Here is a 22798-nt window from a genome sequence, read left to right as displayed (position 1 = left end):
AATCAGGAATTTTGGGGCCCGGGACTCATTTCCAGTCCGGACCCTGGGCCTCCCTCCTCACTTGACTTACCATAACCCAGCTCCTGCTCCCCCATCTCCTCTTCCACTGAGCTGCAGCCCGGAGGTCCCAGAGTGCAGGCTTCTTTAACCAACGCTGATGGCCAATTAAAATGCAGCACCGGCTGGTGAGCCAATCAGAGCTCACGTACTGGCAGCCGCTCTGATTGACTGTCGGTACGCAAGCTCTGATTGGCTCAAAAGCCGGTGCAGCATGTCCTGGGTTGAATAAGACTGTGCTCCAGGACCTGCTTTGTTCAGCGCACTGAGCACAGCTCAGTGGAGGCAGTCAGGGGTGTTACGGTGGGCAAAATGAGCTGCAGTACCCACAGCACCCCCCTATTGGTGGCCCTGCCCTGGCCACATGGACGCCGGCAACAGATATCACCCACTTGCAGTTGGAAAGGTTTGTTTTACATGTAGGCTAATAATTAACAAAGCTTGAAGAGAGATACGGGCCTAATTCAGGCCTGGTCACTAGACCGCGTATGTTCGCAGCCTATTGAACAGGTAAACGTTGCCCACCCACTGTACTCAAACACATGAGGCCACCAGCAGATGCCAGCACAAGTCTGCCGTAGCACCATCGGCCTTGTCGCTCAACAGCATCTGGCACGCCATAGGTTTAACAAACATGCTCATTGCTCTGTGCCCTTGTGTGAACACTGATAAAGCTGCACATTCCATTGTTGAAACAAATCTTCTACAGTATTTAAGTGACATCATACCATTGTTACGGAATGTCCGCCCATTGTGTTACTGTCACCTGCCAGTCATTGTCATACTATGCTGGTTACGGCGAGTGCTTATAGTAGGCAGCATTGCTACAATGTTTCCAGAATTGTTTTCATGAAAACATGATTAGGTCACACAGCTAATTGTTATGTAGAAAGAATGTGCCATTACCTGCCTTTGTGTGTCGTGCCCTCCCAGGGAGATATCACATTACAGCACTGAGCTAATCACTCATATATTAGCATTGGATATCAGAGCGCTGCAGGATTAATGACTTTATCTTCATGGCTACTGTGTGTCCCGGGATTCCCAGCACAGTCCTGGTATTTCCCCAAAACTACTAGACCATTAACAGTGTTTGGGACCAATCAGAAGCTGCGGTCATGGAAACTGGGACCGATTTGTCCTGACACTCACACCCACCTTGCAGAGTGTGACAGAAAAATGTGCGCCAAGTTATATTGTTAAATAGCTTTAGAAGAAGATACATGCCAAATGTTATCCTCTTATAATAGACCCTACAAACTGTATCTATCAAACATACGGCCTGATTCAGACCTAGCGAGCAGGTAACCACGCACCGCCAAACACGCACCCCCCCCCCCCCCACACACACACACCCATGAAGGAGAAATCATTTCATGATTTCTCCAGCCTTCGCTCTGAAAATGAAGTCTATACTTACTTTTTCAGATGCCCGCTATCCACCATCATGTGACATCAGCCGCTCGCCCTGAGGATGCATGGGTACGCCCTGCATTCATATAGTCACCACCCAAGACAGAGTGCAAACTCGTCCTGTGCAAGCCTGCAAATGGCTTCCAAAAATATCGCAGCTCAGTGTATAGCAGCAAGTCCATTCGCAGCCCACTCACCATCGCATGAGTTTCCCAATGTGCAGTCTGTGCGTAGCCCAGACCCTTCTCTAGCTGTGGCATAGAATCAGGCTGATTGAGGCCAGAGCTGACGGCACACCCCCTCGGTGAAAGCTTCTGGGCACGCCTGCGTTTTCCCTGACACTCCCAGAAAACACCCACAGATGCGGCTTTCTGTCAATCGACAGCGGCTAGCGATTAGAAAAGATGCTGGATTTTATCGCAGAATGACCTCGCGCATGCAGACTACAATCTGTATACATGCGCAGTTTTTCGATAATCATCCGCCTTGTGAAATTGCAGGCCATCGATAAGGTCTCAATAACCCCCATAGATACAGGTCTTGATTCTGCTGCAACCAACATTCCAGTATTCCACACCGGGAGAGTGCGGGAGCGGGTAACAACTATCTGATAGGTGGGGGTGTGGCCAGTAGTATCGTTTTGGTGGCCACACCCCCTCTGTTTACAACAACTAAAATTCACAGCATGTTACAGCTGGGGGTAGTAGTATCCCCACTTGCGTCAGATTAAGGCCCAGAGTATGTTACATCGTTATTGTCACTTACCGACAGACCTGTGGGATTTTCCCTCAACATCTGGAGCTGCACTGTAAAAGAATAACAGAAGCCGGCATTAATGTGCAATAATGAAGAGCTTGATGGAACATGACGTTTAATTTATGTAAATTTGTGGACACGTAACTTCCTTCACCGCCAAGGGCATATAGTCATTCAAAGGGAGGAAGAGGGTGAACTTGGTGGGTCATTGCTTGAATAAAGCCACATTGACTTAGGGCTGTAAATGATCAAGAGCCGCTGGGTGTATCCAGCGGAATGTGCACATGATCAGTGTTGTGCGGGTGTAGCCAGTACCATGTAGGTGTGACCAGTTCTGCATAGATGTGGCCAATACCATGTAGGTGTGGCCAGTACCATGTAGGTGTTACCAGCTCTGTGTGGGTGTGGCCAGTACCATGTAGGTGTAAGTAGGTTCTGCGTGGGTGTGGCCAGTGTCATGTGCATACTGTACTCTAAAAGCCCCAGTGACCTAAATACATACAAAAAAGTTGCATCAGTTTATGAGGAAACTTGATATAATTTTTTAATACAATTTTAATAATGATTTATGGACACAAGTTTTCCTGGGTAGCTGGTCACCATTTTGCATTTGGGAAATGTACCAACCTGTAGGCCTCAGTGTCATGTGGGTGGTCAGGAGGTTTGAGGACACTCTGGCATCGAGCGCATGCACCTCCGACCACCCATTAACATTACCTATGGGTTTGATGGGAAATAGTCACCTTTTCTGAGAGGTCCCCAGCCCGGGCACAGGAGAATGTCTTGGTAGCTGAATGTTAGCAGCAATCGGCACTGGATCACTCTGGCTTGGCTCTGCTGGAACACCAGAGAATTTAGCAATGGGAGGAATTAGGACTCCACCATAAGATTTCCATTTCTTCTCTGCACTGGAGCCCAGAGAGCTGAACGACTGAAAGAAGAACAAGAAAAGGGAAAATACATACATTTTATTTAAAGTATTCAAACACCAAAAAAAATATGCAGAACCCTCTCCATTGATCATCTAGATTCTAGATTAGGAGAGGTTAGCTGCCCAAAACCAGAGAATTTATTATTTGCTCGTATTATAACAAAACGTGCATTCTGCTGAACTGCCACTAGAGAGCAGCAGGTATTATGTTACTGCTGCCATTTTTATTATCATTATTATGAAACCACAAGGGTTTCATTAGTTCTGTACATTGGGGAGATAGGAGACAGAAAGAAATATGTAAGTATAATAGACAGGAGATTATATTATCTGGAGAAAGAGATGAATGGAAGCACTTCATAGCCCAGTATCGCTTTATTAAAAGGATTACTCACTTAAAGCAGTTGAGCACAGATATTGACAACTCGTGCCCTGCTATTCAACAGTGTGCGCTAATATACCACATGATATCAAGGTTTACCCCGGTAACCGTCAGTATCTTTGGGCATACCTCCCAACCGTCCCGGATTCGGCGGGACATTCCCGATTTACGGCCGATGTCCCTCCGTCCCGGTACTGCTTACCGCAGTCCCGGCTTCCCGAGATGGTTGGGAGATATAAACCACGCCCCCACGCTCTCTAGGACGTCACTGTGCCTCCAGCGTATGTGCGCAAGCTGCTGGGCGGTCACAGTGACGTCCTCTTCCTATCCAGCAGCTGCCATCTCTGCGCGTCTGAGTGGAGCCTGAAGTCCTGCAGAGCCAGCGAGCGGTAAGTACAGACGGGCGGGCAGGGGGGGGGGGGGGGTTGGTGTGTGTGTGTGTGGGAATTGCCAGTGCCTCCGTGGGGGGGACAGTTGGGAGCCCCCCCAGCTTGCCGAGAATAGACGCTATGCGCATGCGCACAGCGTCTATTCAGCGCCGACGAGCGGCGACAACGGGGCGTGGCCGGAGTCTGCGTCACCCCGTGAGACCACGCCCCCTTTCCAAAAGTTGGCCGGTATGTCTTTGGGTGCGTCTCTTGGGTCCCGCTGCAGCCAGTGGCGTAATTAGCATACAGCAACCCCCGCAGTGGCTTGGAGGAGCCGGGGGTCTGCGGGGCGCTCTCCCTGACTTGCCTTCAGTTCTCTGCTGCTGTGCAGGATAAGAGAGGGCACTGGGGTCACGGAGCTGCACTGATTTATTTCTTTTGTATGCAGTCCCGTCCTCCCGACCCGAGTCCTCTCAGGTCTGCTAGAGCTCACACAGTCACACACTGGATTAAGGGATAGTCTGTAAACTATTTTCCACTTTACAAGTGTATTCATACACTCTTGATTACACTTGTATAGCGGCAAGTAGTTTGCAGACTGTCCCTTACTTCCAGCATGACTTCTGAGACTTTTCTTACAGGGTGGACTCTCTGGAGCCTGTAGCACACTAGCATGGAGCATAACGGGTGTTTAAGAGGGGGTGAGTGTCACACAATGTGTGTCACAGTGTGTGTGTATATCCCATTAACTATGCAAAACCCAGGTGTCATTTTTTCAAATGTATAGATACCTATATTTCATTTTTTATTTCATTTGTTAAATTTCCCTGTTTTGGCACTCAGATGAGGGGGGGTGCTCCAATTATTTTTGGCAGGGGGGAGCAAAATTTATAGTTACGCCACTGGTTGCAGCGTCTGTGTCAGACAAACACACTAGGATGCTGGCTAGCGTCTCTCCCTCTCCTGTGCGTCTGACAAGGGGCCAGTAAGGCAGGCGCATATCGTACCAGAGGCATACACCAGCTGGCCGCTTGAGAGAGAGTGCAGGAGAGGGAGAGACGAGAGCGGCTGGAGGGCATCTTGTGGTGCCCTGCAGCAGGTGAGCGGCAGACGCGTTGCATGGACCCCCCTGGATGGCACGGCCTCCCTCACTACATCCAGTACTTCCTGTAATGCTGCCAGCACTCATCAGGGGACCACCTGACCTGACGCGGAACAGTGGCGTATCTAGGCTTCTCTTCTGGGGGGGGGGGGGGGGCGGTTTACTGTTTAAACCTCCCCCTCCAGTCCTGACTCCTCCCCTTCCCATTCCTGACTCCTCCCATTGTAAGACTGCCCCCCCAAATAATAGTAATAATAAAAAAAACAACAACATTAATAAATGTAAAAGAAAAAAAACCTTCATGGGGGGTCTACATTGCACACATATACATAGCACACCACAAACACACATGTACATACATAGTATATCACACATACACATACACACTGTATGTGCAGCCAGACACGCCAGCAGCAGGACAGTGCACACACAGGGGAGCTCCAGGCTGTGGCTGCTCATCAGGCGACTTCATCCTGAAACCGGGCACACACCCAGCGTGTGCCCGCTGGGCAGTGCTGCAGACACAGCCCACCCCACACTGTCTGTGAGCAATCAGGGTGGCAAACCACCTAATTTATAGCCCACCAGCCAATAGGACGGCAGGATGGGAAGAGAAAGCCACGCTATATCAGCTACTGGGTGTGAGAGGCGGCGTCATCACCTCCCCATCTTCACTACAATCATTACTTAGTAGGTACATGCGGTGCAGATGGCCCTCCCCCTCCCCCCCCCACAGTGATTCCTCTGGCCTAGGGGGGGGGGGGACCGCCCCGTTCGCCCCCCCCCTTAAATCCTCCCCTGACGCGGAAGTGCTGACAGCTGAATCAGCAGTGAGTGGCCAGGCAGCTGTGTTCGCGGGACCCACGGTCATTTCTGAGACAGAGAAATCTGTCTCTAAAAAAATGTATTTGGTCCATCAGGGGGGGGGGGGTTCTGGGGACCCCTGCGTGCGTTACTGGATCTGCACACAATCTGCTAACAATCTGTACCCAATCCAATGTAGATGACGAACCTTTAGTGCAACAGGTAAAATCTCCAAAGCGACCAAATGACTGGCGGGGACGTGCATCGGATCGGAATCGCATTGAAAACATGCCCAATTCTGTTCTTTTTACATACAATCGGACAAAATCGCACCAATATGGGCAACATCTCACACTTCTGACAACTCCCACCTTAGTAAATTTACCCCTTAGGAACTGGTTGGTACTTTATATCGGTCCACTTTATCTCTCTCCAATGCTTACTATATAGACCGCCAAATCTTTCTCCCCTTTATCATTCTAAATGGCTTAATACATCCCCCCCATTGAGTAAGTCATTGCGGATGTGGGAAGTTGATGGAGTACAGAGTACAGACAGAAATGAAGCAGGAGAGCAACTAAGAGGTGAACGAAGGGAGGGCAGTGTTACGGAGGCTGAAGGCATGGACAATCGCAGGAAGAGTGGATGGTCAACAGGCTTCATTTTTGTGAGATCAAAGAAGTTAAGAACCCCGGTAAATCCAGTTTCATGGCAATCCGAGAGGGAGAACGTGGAAAGGTACAGTAGCATAAACTATTTGAAGGCAATCTAGGGAAAGAGTGAAATGGGGGGTAGATGGACATGCGTAGACGAGAATATCTCGAGAATGGGGAAATGACTGCATGTTTGAAGGTCAAGTACAAGATGTCTGAGGAAAGGAAAAGGTTATATCGGAGGTGGGACCATGGAAAGTAAGAGTAGATGAGGCAGAACTGGCAAGTGAAGGAGAAAACAGAAGAGGTGATGAAGGTGGAAAGAAGAGTTTCCAACAAGGATGAGAGAAGCCTTCAGAGAGTAGATGAATGAGAGATGGTAAAGGAAAACATGGTCAGAGAGAAAGGTGTGGGACAAGGAACGACCTCCATATGAAAGAGCAGCTGGAGATATGGTGTCTGTATGGTATAGCCAAGTTTCAGTCATTTGTGATGATGAAATGAGCTAAATAAATTCTATTATCCTCATAATTGACATTATCCTACAGTATCCATTACTCAGTTCTATGTTATACCTCTATATTCGATGGGTTTTGGGAATTCTGTCCATCTGTACTGTCCACATTATCCAGTCCATTCCCCTGTGTGCCGTTCTCTTCTGCCGCACTGGTATGGGGTGTTGGGCTCCTTTGTATGGGAGGCACCGGCTTTGTGATATTCAGTAACCTCTGAGAGGCGCTCCTGGGCACCGCCGGTTTCAGGGGAGTACTCATTGAGCTAGGTAATTCAGGTGCTGCTAAGGAAAACAAACACAGGATGGACCCATAGCCCATTAAAAGATTCACAAAATTAAAATGCCCTCATGTAGTGGAAACTTTGAAGAAACATCTGAAGAGGCAGCACCGAGAAGACTCAATGAGGAAGTAACTTAACCATTGGTTGGAAAACCATTCACCGTCATGGACCTCAAGAGGGTCCATTGCGCTCACCTCCTCTGGCACTGTGACTTTCATAAATCTTTTGTTTCACTTTGTCCTTCAGTCTGGTTGTCTCCAAGGCTGCACTGTCAACCTCCGGATCTTTCTGGTTCTTATAGGTGGGTCTAGAGGTTAGGAGTAGTTGGGACTCATTTTTTCCTTCTAAATCCAATGGTGGTGGCAAGATCTCAGGCTGGAAGTCCCCTCCATCGCCACCCCACAGGTAGGACCTCTTCATCTGGAGGCTTAGCGTGGTTTGAAGAGAAGCTGATGGATACCGGAAGAGAATAATGCATTAAAGGGAGCAGGTAAAGATATTATTGCATTACTTACATATCTCTCTGTCTACCAACCTGTGTCAGTGGCTCCCCATCTGTTGCCGCACAACTGCAGGTTCGAGTCAATGCTCCCATTTCGTAGGGACAAGTACCCAGGTTTTGTTTTAGGGACACTGCCGCAGTAGACAGCAAAAGGGGCCCTAAACTTGGCTGATGAAGACAAAGTACATTATTGATATAGAAACAAGTGTACACTTTCATTCCCTCACTATATAACCTAGAACATTCCCCTAACACAACGTAAAACACCTCTATGACATGGAGACATTGGACAACAGGCAACCAATAAGCATTGAGGATGTATCAATTATATCCTCTAAAATGATAGGTAGATGCTGATTGGTTGCTATGAGTAAATTCTCATTTCACTGTTTGCTACATCAAACCCTATGCTTCTTAGAGAGGTAAAGTCCTTAAACATATTTGTTATGTGTACCTAGCACGAAGTTCCAAAGTTTGAGATGATGCCAGTTGGCATATGATCGGAATTTGATGGACATCAATATAACCAACTGGTAAGCCTCTGCGCCATCTGTTACCATGTATTACTTACTGCCGGAAGTCCAATATACAATAATTTATCTACAGCACAATAAAGTACAGTATATACATTTTATTTTTTAACTCACCAGCTATTAGTTAAAGTCGGAAACTTTAACCATTTGCAATCCAGTAATGAAAGTGATTAAGCAGAAAAGAACAAAAGAAACAAAAATGAATTTTTTAGGGCTACTAAAAGTTATTAGTTTGTAAGACGAGATTTGGAGAGAATCAATATTGCAATACAGTAACTGAGATACTATATATATGGAGCTATGGAGAGCATCTATACCACACTAGAGCAGTGACAGCTATCACACACAGTATATAACACCAGCTATGGAGAGCATCTATACCGCACTACAGCAGTGACAGAGATCACGTACACTATATAACACCAGCTATGTAGAGCGTCTATACCGCACTACAACAGTGTCAGAGATCATACACACTATATAGCACTAGCTATGGAGAGCATCTATACCGCACTACAGCAGTGACAGAGATCACATACACTATATAACGTCAGCTATGGAGAGCGTCTATACCGCACTACAGCAGTGATGGAGATCACATACAGTATACTGTATAACACCAGCTATGGAGAGCGTCTATACCGCACTACAGCAGTGACAGAGATCATATACACTATATAACGTCAGCTATGGAGAGCGTCTATACCGCACTACAGCAGTGACGGAGATCACGTACAGTATATAACACATACATATTATGTATATATAACACATACATATTATGTATATATAAACACATACATATTATGTATGTATACTATATAACACATAACATTATATGGAGAGCGTCTATACCGCACTACAGCAGTGATGGAGATCACATACACTATATAACGCCAGCTATAGAGAGCATCTATACCGCACTACAGCAGTGATAGAGATCACATACAGTATATAACACCAGCTATGGAGAGCGTCTATACCGCACTACAGCAGTGACAGAGATCACGTACACTATATAACACCAGCTATGGAGAGCATCTATACCGCACTACAGCAGTGACAGAGATCACATATACACTATATAACACCAGCTATGGAGAGCGTCTATACCGCACTACAGCAGTGATGGAGATCACATACAGTATACTGTATAACACCAGCTATGGAGAGCATCTATACCGCACTACAGCAGTGACAGAGATCACGTACACTATATAACACCAGCTATGGAGAGCGTCTATACCACACTACAGCAGTGACGGAGATCATACACACTATATAACACCAGCTATGGAGAGCATCTATACCGCACTACAGCAGTGACAGAGATCACATACAGTATATAACACCAGCTATGGAGAGCATCTATACCGCACTACAGCAGTGACAGAGATCACATACACTACATAACACCAGCTATGGAGAGCATCTATACCACACTACAGCAGTGACAGAGATCACGTACACTATATAACGCCAGCTATGGAGAGCATCTATACCACACTACAGCAGTGATAGAGATCACATACAGTATATAACGCCAGCTATGGAGAGCATCTATACCGCACTACAGCAGTGACAGAGATCATATACACTATATAACGCCAGCTATGGAGAGCATCTATACCACACTACAGCAGTGACAGAGATCACATACAGTATATAACACCAGCTATGGAGAGCATCTATACCGCACTACAGCAGTGACAGAGATCACATACAGTATATAAGACCAGCTATGGAGAGCATCTATACCGCACTACAGCAGTGACAGAGATCACATACACTATATAACGCCAGCTATGGAGAGCGTCTATACCGCACTACAGCAGTGACAGAGATCATACACACTATATAACACCAGCTATGGAGAGCATCTATACCGCACTACAGCAGTGACAGAGATCACATACACTATATAACACCAGCTATGGAGAGCGTCTATACCGCACTACAGCAGTGACAGAGATCACATATACTATATAACACCAGCTATGGAGAGCATCTATACTGTACTACAGCAGTGATAGAGATCACATACAGTATATAACGCCAGCTATGGAGAGCATCTATACCGCACTACAGCAGTGATGGAGATCACATACAGTATATAACACCAGCTATGAAGAGCGTCTATACCGCACTACAGCAGTGACAGAGATCACATACACTATAAAACACCAGCTATGGAGAGCATCTATACCGCACTACAGCAGTGATAGAGATCACATACAGTATATAACGCCAGCTATGGAGAGCATCTATACCGCACTACAGCAGTGACAGAGATCATATACACTATATAACACCAGCTATGGAGAGCATCTATACTGTACTACAGCAGTGATAGAGATCACATACAGTATATAACGCCAGCTATGGAGAGCATCTATACTGTACTACAGCAGTGATAGAGATCACATACAGTATATAACGCCAGCTATGGAGAGCATCTATACCACACTACAGCAGTGACATAGTTGGTGTTACTCTATTGTAAGCTGAGGGTCTCACTGTAACAAGTGCAATATCTGATAAGTGACGGTCCTCTATTGACTGGCTGCATGATAGTATTAAGCTGTGATTATGTCGGCATGGTGAGTCGGCAGTGTGTTACCTGTAGTGAAATCATTGTGCGTCATTGTGTCTCCTGTTCTGCAGCTGTGCGGAGATTTCGGTTATGTCCTTCCATAAAGTCCTGAGAGAAAGGAATATGAGATTACTGATAGGGGCACACATAGTAATGTACTGCAGCTGCCGGACCAGCTCAGATAAATGGAATTGCTTTCCCTGTCACAGACAACAGTACAGACATGATGCTTATTATGTCACAGTTCAGCTAGTGTACATGCCATGAGTGTCGGACATTGGTTCCCAGAACAGGTATTAGGGATATCCCTGCTTATGCGCAGATAATATAATCAAACTGATTAAGGTGCTATTAAGTCACCTGTGTCTAAGCATGGATATCCTTAAAAGCTGGATTGCTAGGGTGCCTTACTGTTCCCAACTATGGGGGTTATTCATCTTGGATAGCAGATTTGCAAACTATGCTATTTCGGCGATGTTTGAGAATCTGCGCAAGCGCGAATGCCGGAACACATGTGCGCAGCCTTTTAAACTGTGGTCACATTGTCAAAAATGTGACTGAATGCTAAGGGCAGGGGGTGGCAACATGGCATTGTGGAGGTGGCGATGGAGCAATGCTGGGTGCGGTCTAGACAATGGAGGTGTGTCTGGACCGGAGGGTGGCGACCCCTGCGCAGCCACTGCAACCCAAAACATGGTGGGTGTCACACTCTTAGAAGCACCAGCTAGAGAGTAATGGAGGCTGGGTGCTTTAACGTATGGTGGTTGCATCCACGACAGAAGTGAGTGAAACAAGGAGGATAAAATATAATGAATTTAATGAAGATATTGCAGACAGTGATAATGATGATAAAAACGGTATATGGCAAGTATGCAAATATAAAGTCAATTGTCCAGTAAGTTATTATAATAGATGATGAAGCTTGGTCCTTGAAGAATATTGCAATATAATTGAAGAGTGGAATAGAATATAAACCGGAGTAGTAATTAAGGGTTGCAGAAGGAATTGAGGATTGGATGACTTGAAGAACGAATGAAGATTGTATTGCAGATTGGATGAAGGTTGGAAGATTGGATGATGATTTGAAGATTGGATGATTGGTTGCGGATTGGAAGATTGAATGATGGTTAGTAGATTAGATGAGGATTTGAAGATAATAAATGAAGATAACTGGAGAAGAGGAATCCTTGCAGTATATGGCCGTGGCTGCTGCCAGAGGTAACCTTTGGAAGTGACCGTCGGGAGTATAGCAAGGTGAGACCCCTTTGAGGATCTGACCTCACTGTCCACATAGGCGGTAAGCAGAGTCCGGTGGTACTTGATGCAGTAAACGGCCAGCAGGATCTTCTCCAGGGGAAGCTCAGGATTGTAGTGGGAACTACAGAGCCAGGTGAGAGCGGAAGCTCAGGATTGTAGTGAGTACTACAGAGCCAGGTAGGCGCAATGATGCTACGGGATCGACATCATTGTACTGACTGCTGGACTAGCCTGAGCAGCCAGTACTTACCAGGTGAGCTGTGTTGGGATTGGTCAGGCAATCAGAGAGGGAGGCGGAGCCGTGCAGGAGAGGCTGGGAAGCCCTGATTGTATGCAGCTGCACAAGCACCGGCCTTTACACAGACACAGACCAGGCACAAACACACATGGCGATATGCTACTCATGTCCTGCATGGAGCTGGAGCACAATACACCAGTGTCACCACGCGATGACAACACGGCCACATGTACCCCAGTGGAGCCAGAGACATAGCAGAGGTGAGTGCCATGGTGGATGTGACAGTGGGCATGCGCCTAGTTTTGCAGCTAGGATGTGTATCCAGGGGGCTAATGGTGATGTGCGAGCGCTTCGCTGTGTAGCGAAGTGCCTGAATAATAGCAATGGTTTCGCAAAATGTGGATTGTGATTGCACATTGCCATAAATCATACTGACCTTGACCTTAACATTATATTATTATCATTATTATTATCAATAAAAATCATAATAATCTTAATACAGACAGAGTCGTTTTCATTCATCCTGACAGTGCGCCGTGTCTTCCCGTCTCCGTGCGCCATTCGAGATGGGGGTGCGTGAGACAGGAAGACACGGCGCACTGCTGGGATGCATGAAAACGGCTCCATCTCTATCTATATATACATATACATCTATGAGGTGAAGTACAGCCAGTGACCACTAGAGGCCACTCGACAGACCAAATAACTCTTTTAAAAGATGTCATAACAGAAAGTGAAAGCCATTTTTGCAGGGACACTGATATGTTTCAGACTTGCTGGATATGGAGAGAGGAAGCTGTGCAGACAGAGATTGGAGGTAGGAGCAGATAGGAACTGGGGGTAGGGCGGAGAGTTTGTGTGCTAAAAACTGTCACAGCTCAAAGTGCAGGTACATAGCAGAAACCGTCATTTCGACGGGCTTTTAACTAGTAATAATAATAATAATAATAATAATAATAATAATAATAGATTCCTTTCTTTTGTCTACATAATATTAAGCAGATAAATACTGAAAGGGGGCTTCCAATAACTTGAACATTGGCCTGTAAATTCCCACCTGCATTTATTAAATACATTATTTTAGGATGAAATTAAAAGTGTTGGGAGGTTAGTGTCAGTAAGTGGTATTAAGTGTCAGTAAGTTGTGCTAAGTGTCAGTAAGTTGGACTTTGAAGTAACAGTAATGACAGTATTTGCAGACCATAACATGGGCCCACAATCCTGTAACAGGTGGCAGAGAACAGGTTTATAGGAGCAGTTTCACAATGCAGAATAAGGGGGCGCTGTAGCTCCTGTAGTCGCCCTTAAGGCTGACAGTTAGGGTTACTGGCGAGGAGACAACAGCCCCATTACCTGAGCACTGGTTTCACAACAGACCCGTGCAAGTGATACACCTTTGGTTAGGTGTGGATTAACAATCCTATGCCTGAATAAAGCCAACACAAAGCCACCATAATTATCAGTATTGAAATACAGTGGAGACGGGCGAATGTATGCATCAATGGTAGACAGAAAACTGTCCCTAATACGTCACTGCTTATATTCACATCACTGAATCCTGCTCTATAGTAATAATCCTTACATAGTATAAAACAAAGTCCCCGAAGCGCGTCTGTCTGATCGCGCTAATGTCGATAACCGTGTGTTTATTGCAGTTGTCACTATTATGTAGTGCAGTTCTCAAGGAAGGTTTCAGTATATTAACTATCAGCCTATCCCATATGAGAGCTGAGTAATAATGATTTTAGTGAATCAAGTCCAAGAGAAATCACTGCGGCAGGGCCAGGCAGTGTGTGAGGAGACTGCGTGGGACGGGGCTGGTTGGTGACATCAGCACACCTGGTAAGGGCCACAGACTAGACTCTCCCTCTTTGGGCTGTTTCACATACTCCGGCTCCTGCCGGGCGCCGAAACCCCGCACGGCCAAATGCCGTGCCGCACACAGTAGTGAATAATGGACATGATTGTGTCCATTCACATGGGATGGCCATCCCCTCCATTCTAAACATCCTTGTGCGGCACAACTTCTCGGCCGTGTGGCCGGTTTCACACACTCCGGCTCCTGCCGGACGGTGAAATCCCGCACGGCCAGGGAGCAGTGTTCCCTCTAAGCTGTGCGCACGTGCGCGCGCGCACAACTCAACAAGCATGCGCACAGACATTACAACAGAGCGCACAAAGCAGCAGTGGTCCCTTTTTGCAGTTGTGGACTCAATTAATGTGTGTTTCACCCATTAACTACATTGTGTGCTGTGTTTTGAATGTTTAAATGTTTATTATCATTTTGAAGTAAAGTTAACACAAATACTGAACATCATTTTCCAGTTATATATAAGTGACGCACAAAAATTTAAATTTCCTTCCAAAGTTGCACAGCCAAAATCTTTTGCCGCACACAGCCTTCGTAAAATAAGAGGGAACATTGCCAGGGAGCCGTGCCGCACACACTACTTTATCATGGAAGGGATGGCCACAGCCCGGGAGCCGTCCCTTCCAGTGGCGGGATCTGGCTGCAACCGTGCGGCTGGGTCGTGGCCGTCCCGTGTGAATGGACACAATAGTGTCCATTCATAACTAATGTGTGCGGCACGGCTCCCTGGCCGTGCGGGATTTCACCATCCCGCAGGAGCCGGAGCGAGAGAAATAGCCCTCTAGCTGCTGCCAGAGCTGAGTCTTCGGGAAAGGAAGTGGTGCTGCTGCTGGAATAGAGCAAGGTGAGAGGAGGACGCGGCTGATTGGCCAGCGCAGGTCATGTGGTGCAATGTTGGTGTATCTGGCTGCGGTTGACTGGGCACTTAGTAGTTGGGAGTGGGACGGAGAGCACAAAGGAGATGGTGAAGGGGAAAGGGCCTGGGCACAGTGCTGGACGGAGTGGATGGGCTGATGTCACCAACTGTGTCAGCGGGAAGTCAGAGGACGGAGAGGGTCTCCCCTTCCTGGGCAGCATGGGTGATTACCCCCTGACACCAGAAGTTGGGAGGGGGCCGGTGGCTGTTATGGTGACACATACCTGAGGGGGGGCGGCACACCAAGGTGACTGGGCTCAGTGCCCCATTCATCAGGACATGGACGTCCATTGCCACGAAAGGGGCACGTGGTTGTCTCACACGCACATTCACACTGTGGTGCAATAAGCCATTGTCTGAGAGCCACTCAGATTACATCGCTCAGTCTGTACATACCCCGACAGATCCGCCACTGCATGTGGGCGTGGCCAGCGGACGGTACATGCACAGTATCGCAGTAGGGCCCCAAAGGTGCTCACTTCTAACACATGACAGGGCTTCTGTTAGATCCCCTGTCCCTGCATGTGTTTTCTTTTCAATTCATTCAGCCAAATCTTAATGCTTGTAACCCGAAAAATTAAATGTGTGGGTGCCATACAGTATATCTCCCAAAATGAACCCTCCACTCCATGATATTGTCAAAAACACTCATTACTTACTCCCATACCTGCTACAGATCATTTCCAGGCTACACTTTTTACCCCCTCCCCCCCCCAAGGGGCTGAGACACAGATCATAGCTCCACCCCTCACACCTGTGAAGCCCACAGGCCAATCAGTCAAAGAAAATGGATGGCCATCGATATGTAAAAACATCGATGGTCATCCATTGCACTATCGATGACCAGTTGCACTATTGACATCGATGGCAACCATCCCTACCCCCCACCCCCCAACCACCACACGATGTAACGAGGGCTGCATAGGCTCGAGTGTAATTAAGAGCCTGTGAATTTGCAGTAGTTAAATAAAGTTGTGAATGTCAAGATAAGGCCGGAGGCAAATAAGGAGTGGCAGGTAGATCTGCCCTATGGGGTAGCTGGGGGGCGTCAGCTTAGAGAGGGGTACTTATAGGCAAGCAGGCAGGAAGGACTTCCTCTTTGAGTCTGGATTTCTGCTGAGACTATCCGGTGTAACCAAGCGCAAGGACAAACGAAGCTAAGTATTTCTTCTTTCTCTGTTCTGCAGCTAGTTACTTTACTTAAAGATGTCAGGGCGTCCCAAGCGCAGCGCTCCCCCCCCCCCCGTTGGCTGGCAGACGCCGCCCGCCCCCTGATCACTGTAGCAGGGCGTGGGGGTGGTAAAACGCCAGCCATGGCCCAGTACACAGAGGCCACAGAGCGCCAGCGCGAGGCTGTGCGCCCTCTCTCCCCGGCGCTGCAGCGCGGAATTGTTCCCCTGTCAGCGGTCAGTCCCAGCAGCAGCGGAGCTCACGTCGCGGGGATCACGCGGTCCCCGGCGGCTGCCAGGGCACAGCGCCAGACCGCGTCTAGCGAGGCGGGTAGCACACCAACACGCGGGGGCATGCCAGGCACCTCGGCCGAGGCGCTGGCTGCCCACAATATGTCACCAGGCACTAGGGTACACAGAGTGCAGGTCCACCGCGAAGAGGGACAAGGGGGGATGAGTACACCTCCTCCAGCTCCTGGGGCCCCCGTGTACGCGCTGCCTTATGGGGACAGAGGGGGGCCATCTACCCCGCACACAACTAGCTCCAGCCCCATGCAGGTGATTACAGGGGGCCCAGCAAGGCTCCCTGCGTTACTAAGGGGGCCGCCACTGGTCACGCTGCAGGCCTCCCTGGCACACACTGGGGAGCCTATACTGCCTGGCAGTTTTGTCCCGCAGTCGGGGGCTTTTTCTGGGGGGCCACCGGCCTTAACCCGCGGCAGCGGGGATGGCACGGGGCCTACCACAGCTCAGTTTTACCAGGGGCAGCAGGCAGCGTGGCACCAGGGCCCTGGGCAGAACCAGGCGCCACAGGGGATGTTCCCTCACTCAGCTCCCTTACAGCAAGGACACCAGGGTTTAAGTCAACCAGCATTCTACCCAGGTTTCCAGCAGTTTCAGCAGCCCACGGGCTCCACACACCAGCAGGGGGCCTGGCCTTTCCCGACGGCGGTATCCACCGGCCACACAGGGTACACACCAGCGCAGCAACCAATGTCACACCAGCCTACCTGGGGACAGCAGCCATCTTTCCCATATTTCCACCAACACGGTGGGGCGGGGCAGGGGCCTTACGGGTCGGCTTGGCCATTATTCCAGCAGCAGCCCACTCCTAGCTGGGCATCGGGGTTGCAGCATCCCTATCAGAGTGGGGTCCAGCCACACCCATACGGGCAGCAGCCAAACTTCACCCCTACGCGCCCTCACTATACACACGCGGGGAGTGCAGAAAGGGGTAGGGCACCCGGGGGAGAGGCTGTTTTTTCTGCGACGTCAGGCTCTGGGGGTAATACATTGCATTTGTCTCCCGAAATGTCTACAGGTTCAGACCGGGCCGGGAGGGCCTCGAGCTCGGCACAGGGTGCCACGCAAGGAATCCTGCAAGTTTCCGGGTCGGGTCAGAGGTCATCTACCCCGGTCGCCATGGCGGTCGCAAGCGACAGGGACACCGGGGGCGCCTCCGGCGATGAAGGGCAGTCTGGCGGATCAGCAAGGCCCAGGCCTTCAGAGAAGCCGGCGCAAGAAGCAGGGCCTGAACCTGAGGACAGGGCCGAATCCACGGATGGTGAGAACACTGACAATTCGTTATGTGAATCATCATCTTACCACTCCACAGCTAGTAGCGGGGATGAGGGTCAGTCTGGGCGCCCGCGCAAGCTTGCAAAGTTGGTTGCGCGAGCCGTGGCTAAGAGGGTCAAAGGCACAAAGCGCAAACAAAGGGAGGCGCCACCCCCCCCCCCCCCGTTACAGATACGGCTGGGGATAAGGTCCACTGCTCTAATACAGCTATAGCCAGGGGGCTCCGTAGGGGAGTTAAAGAGAGGATTAAGAGGGGGAAGTTTATGGATTTCTTCACTTTGACGGCCGATATGAAAAAGGAATTCGACAAGGCCAAGAAATCCTCAGCCAATGGGGAGCTCGCATTCAAGAGCTTCCACAATTGGCTCAGGGGTTTCCTCATCTTCTCCTCGTGCTACCTGAGCACCAGGCCAGATGAGCACTTGAATGTTCTCCGCTACTTATTTTTGGTAAACGAGACATTCATCAGCTACAGGAATGGGGCATGGCGGGACTATGACGAGAAGTTTCGTCGGGCTCACGAGGGGTCAACAACCATGCCCATGGGGTGCAAACATGTAGAGATATGGCTGGAGGTCATTGGGAAAGGTCAGCCATCCACTGAGCAGACAGGCAGGAAGCCCTCTCTCGGGGGGAAACCCGGGGCGAAGACCCCGGGCAAAGGCAGGTGTTTTGCCTTTAATGACGGGAAATGTGAGAGAGGGGCAAAATGCCGCTACAGGCACGAGTGCCGTTGGTGTGGGGCAGGACACTCAGGAAAAGCCTGCAAGTCTGGAAGGGCCCAGGAACAGGGTGAGGCAGGGCCTAGCAACAAGTAAGGCACACTCCCCCATAGTCCTGGACGAGTTGGCTCGCCGCCTAGCCTTTTACCCCGATAGGGAGGCGGCACAGTTTTTATTTAAGGGTTTTAAGTTTGGTTTTCAGTTACCCATACCCGAGTCAGTTTTAGTGAGATCCCATAAAAACCTAAAATCGGCCAGGGATTTCCCAGGGGTTGTGAGGCAAAAAGTGTATGCAGAGATAGAACTGGGGAGGATGGCGGGCCCCTTTGAGGCCGAACCCTTGCCCAACATGTGCTTCTCCCCTTTAGGCGTAGTCCCTAAGAAGACGCCGGGGAAGTACAGGTTGATACAACACTTGTCTTACCCCCCCGGAAGGTCGATCAACGACGCCATACCGGAATCACAGTGTAGTGTGCATTACCAGCTCTTTGATGAAGTTCTGGAGATAGTGAAGGGTTTTGGTCAAGGGGCACTAATGGCGAAACTGGACATTGAGTCCGCTTTCCGGCTGCTCCCCTTGCACCCCACTTCATTCCGCTTTATGGGTTTCAGGTTAGAGGGGGGCATATATATCGACAAATGCCTGCCCATGGGATGTTCGGTCTCCTGTTCCTACTTTGAGAGATTCAGCACTTTCCTGCATTGGTGCATACAGGAAAGTGCGAGCTGCAAAGGGGTGGCTCACTATTTGGATGATTTCCTTTTTGTGGGACCAGGAGATGACGACACATGTGAGCGCATTATGGAAAGGGCCAAAGATATATTGACAGCCATGGGGGTTCCCATAGCAGCTGACAAGACAGAGGGTCCCACCAGGGTGATATCATATTTGGGTATCGAAATAGACTCTGAGGGTGGATGTTGCAGGCTGCCAGAGGATAAAGTGGTAAAGCTGCAGGCGCTGATCGAGGAGTGCCGGCGGAAGGGGAGGGTCCAGTTGCGGCTGATTCAGTCGCTGCTGGGATCTTTCAATTTCGCTTGCCGCATCATTCCTATGGGGAGGGTGTTCTGCAGGAAGCTGGAGAGGGCCACAGCGGGGGTAAGAGACCCACACCATACAGTCAGGCTAGGGCAGGAGATAAAGGGCGACCTAGCAGTCTGGTCCAGTTTCCTGGAGCAGTTTAACAGGGAGCTGCTGTGGCCGGCGGACCCAGCCTCCAGCGGGGAACTACAGCTATACACGGATGCTGCGGGCTCGACGGGATTTGGGGCCTACTTGCAGGGAGACTGGTGTTGCGCACCATGGCCACAGTCATGGATAGACCGTGGTTTCACGGTCAATCTGTTACTGCTGGAGCTCTTTCCCATAATTGTAGCGGTCGAGCTGTAGGCCAGCCAGTTGGCGGACAGGAACATAGTGTTCTGGTGCGACAACATGGGAGTTGTCCATGCGATTAACAACCAGAGGGCCACATCGCCAGAAGCATTGCGCCTGCTAAGACACCTAGTTTTGCATTGTCTGCAGCACAACATACACTTTAGGGCCCGACACGTCCCGGGTGTCGACAACAGTATAGCAGACGCACTCTCGAGGTTCCAGTTCGAGAGATTTCGCGAGCTGGCACCAGAGGCGGCTGTCACAGGGCTCAGATGTCCCCCTCTTGTATGGCAGGTCATAGAGTCGGCATGAAGTCACTGGCCCTGCTATCTTTGGCCCCGTCCACACGTAGAGCTTATGGGGCGGCTTGGAGGGATTGGTCAGCCTTTCGGGTTTCACCGGAGGCAGAGGGTAAGTCGGTCGAGGACCGGTTACTGGCCTTCGTCTGGGAACATTATAAAAACGGCAGGTCAAAGTCGGCTATGGCGGCGGCTTTGGCGGGGATAGCGTTCCATTCCAAGTTACTAGGCGAGCCAGACCCTACCAGGTCTTTTGTGCTATCCAAAGCTCTAAAGGGGTGGGCTAGGGCACAGCCAGGGGTTCCAGACTCACGTCGCCCGGTAGATGAGGGCATGCTGGGGGACCTTATGCAGTGTCTGAATGGAGTGGCAGAGAATAGTTATGAGGCGGCGCTCTTCAAGGTGGCTTTTTCCTTTGCATTCTTTGGGGCCTTTCGAGTAAGCGAGTTAGTGGCAGCTAACAAGCGCGCGCTTTCTGGGCTCCTCAAAGAAAATGTAGTTTTCCGTGAGGGGAAGATACTCTGCAAGATAGGGAGGTCTAAGACAGACCAAGCGGGTAAGGGCGCCTGGATTACATTGAGAGCGCACTGCAATAAGGCGATATGCCCTGTATCCCTGGCTGAGGAGTATGTCTCGGGCGGACCAGGCACCGCGGCACAGTTCCTGGCACACAGAGAGGTGGGGCCACTTACCCGATTCCAGTTTGCGGCTGTGTTTCGGAGGTGTGTCGCGGCATTGGGTCTCCCCGAGAAAGAGTATGGAACGCATTCGTTCAGAATCGGGGCGGCAACTTGCGCAGCCGCAGCGGGGCTTCCACCATCCTCAGTTCAAGCGGTGGGGAGGTGGAAGTCAGCCGCCTATAAGAAATATATAAGGTTAGATAAGTTGTAGATAGCGCCTGTTGCGCTGACCCGAAAACATATTGTTTACAATCGGTTTTAGAACTTTAGCGTTCCGGAATCGACGGTGTGAAGGGAATTTTTTTACTTTTTCCTCTGCAGGGGACTTAATTACAATTGGCTTCCCCCAACAGTCCACCAGAGGTTTTTTAAGATTTTTCCCCTTCACTCGGGTCTATAGTCAATGCATTCCAGTTGTGTCTTACAGTATAATGTTATATGCTAACCTTAGGCTTTCTCTTTTTCAGCCCCTCCCCCTTCCTCACGGACTCTGGGCAGGGTTTGGTTAGTGGGGCACTCATACATATATTGGGCTGCTAGGCACCCATTGGCAGCCGCGGCCCCGGTGCTGTCTCGGGCACCGGAGGTGCACTGGCTGGGCATTAGGGGTTTTCAGTGGGATGGCCTGTGGGACCTGCTAGTCTCCAAAGCTAGGAGATTAGGCGTACCTGATGTTTTAGTGATACACCTGGGAGGCAATGACCTGGTCAAGCGGACAGGCATTGCATTAACCATACAAATCGAGAAGGACATGGCGAGGTTACAGGAGCGTTGGCCAGGTGTATTACTGGTGTGGTCAGACATAGTGCCCCGTTTCACATGGCGGGGGTGTCGGAGCATAGAGGCTGTTGAGAAGGCCAGGAAGAAAGTGAACCACGCAGTGTCCAGATACATAGTGGCGAAGGGTGGTAAAGCAGTCAGGCATCCCACCATTGTGAAAACTAACCCCATGTTATATAGGCCAGACGGGGTTCACCTATCGGACCCCGGTATGGCAATTTTCCTGCAGGACATTCTCGCTAGTTTAGTGTAGTTAGGGCGTAGGTTGTTGTTTTAGGGTGGCGGGCCTTGTGGCACAGGTTAACCCGGCGGGGTAGGAGTGCCAAGGCAGTGGCGGTTGAGCGCTCTCGACCAGCACTCAAGTGTGGTGTCAGGTGGTCTCCGTAGGGTATGGCCCGCCCCTCTGCCAAGAAGGTAGGCGAGTCCCGACTCAACGCGGTGGGGCGCTGGACACTTCCTGGAAGTGCCCGCGTCTGGCCCTAGGAGGGGCGTGGCATGCCGCTGCGGAGCGGGCTGTACGCACAAGTTATTTGAGTGATGCCAGCGAGTGGGGCGACCTGGTCGCCGCCACGAGGGGCATCCGCGTTTTGAGGGTGCTGGTCTCAAGTGCTTCTTCTTGCCATCCCTAAACAATTAGGGTCATAATAAATATTTACATCTTTAATAACATCTTTAAATAAATATCCTAGATGACCTTTAAACTTACGCAGTTGGTGTCCGTGTCTTATTTATTAGTTAAGGTGTCAGTGTGAGTTATTTCTAGGCTTAAGTGTTAAGTAATAGATATAAGATAAAACAGCATAATTCTCTAGGCGCCTTAGATGTAACGAGGGCTGCATAGGCTTGAGTGTAATTAAGAGCCTGTGAATTTGCAGTAGTTAAATAAAGTTGTGAATGTCAAGATAAGGCCGGAGGCAAATAAGGAGTGGCAGGTAGATCTGCCCTATGGGGTAGCTGGGGGGCGTCAGCTTAGAGAGGGGTACTTATAGGCAAACATGCAGGAAGGACTTCCTCTTTGAGTC

At 49.6% G+C, this 22798-nt stretch overlaps 1 protein-coding gene across 4 annotated transcripts in view; it reads right to left on the bottom strand.

The window, feature by feature from the left end:
* Window positions 1-22798, bottom strand: part of TOGARAM2 (TOG array regulator of axonemal microtubules 2) — a 95222-nt gene that overhangs the window by 15024 nt on the left and 57400 nt on the right. The window contains exons 2-8 of one of the 4 annotated variants that reach the window (XM_083175489.1): window positions 10917-10997; window positions 8411-8433; window positions 7797-7931; window positions 7456-7710; window positions 7042-7262; window positions 2970-3157; window positions 2236-2276 (exon numbers count right to left, since the gene is read on the bottom strand). In XM_083175489.1, the coding sequence (XP_083031615.1) occupies window positions 2236-2276; window positions 2970-3157; window positions 7042-7262; window positions 7456-7681 (676 nt within the window). In that variant the 5' untranslated portion in view covers window positions 7682-7710; window positions 7797-7931; window positions 8411-8433; window positions 10917-10997. Of the gene's footprint in view, window positions 1-2235; window positions 2277-2969; window positions 3158-7041; window positions 7263-7455; window positions 7711-7796; window positions 7932-8410; window positions 8434-10916; window positions 10998-15566; window positions 15713-22798 lie in introns of those variants that run through there. The other 3 variants (XM_083175487.1, XM_083175486.1, XM_083175488.1) reach the window with 3 other exon arrangements.

This window comes from Crinia signifera, chromosome 3 (genome assembly GCF_055691185.1).
Source record: "Crinia signifera chromosome 3, ASM5569118v1, whole genome shotgun sequence".
In the NCBI taxonomy this organism is placed as follows: domain Eukaryota; kingdom Metazoa; phylum Chordata; class Amphibia; order Anura; family Myobatrachidae; genus Crinia; species Crinia signifera.
This window is presented reverse-complemented; position numbering and strand designations above follow the sequence as displayed.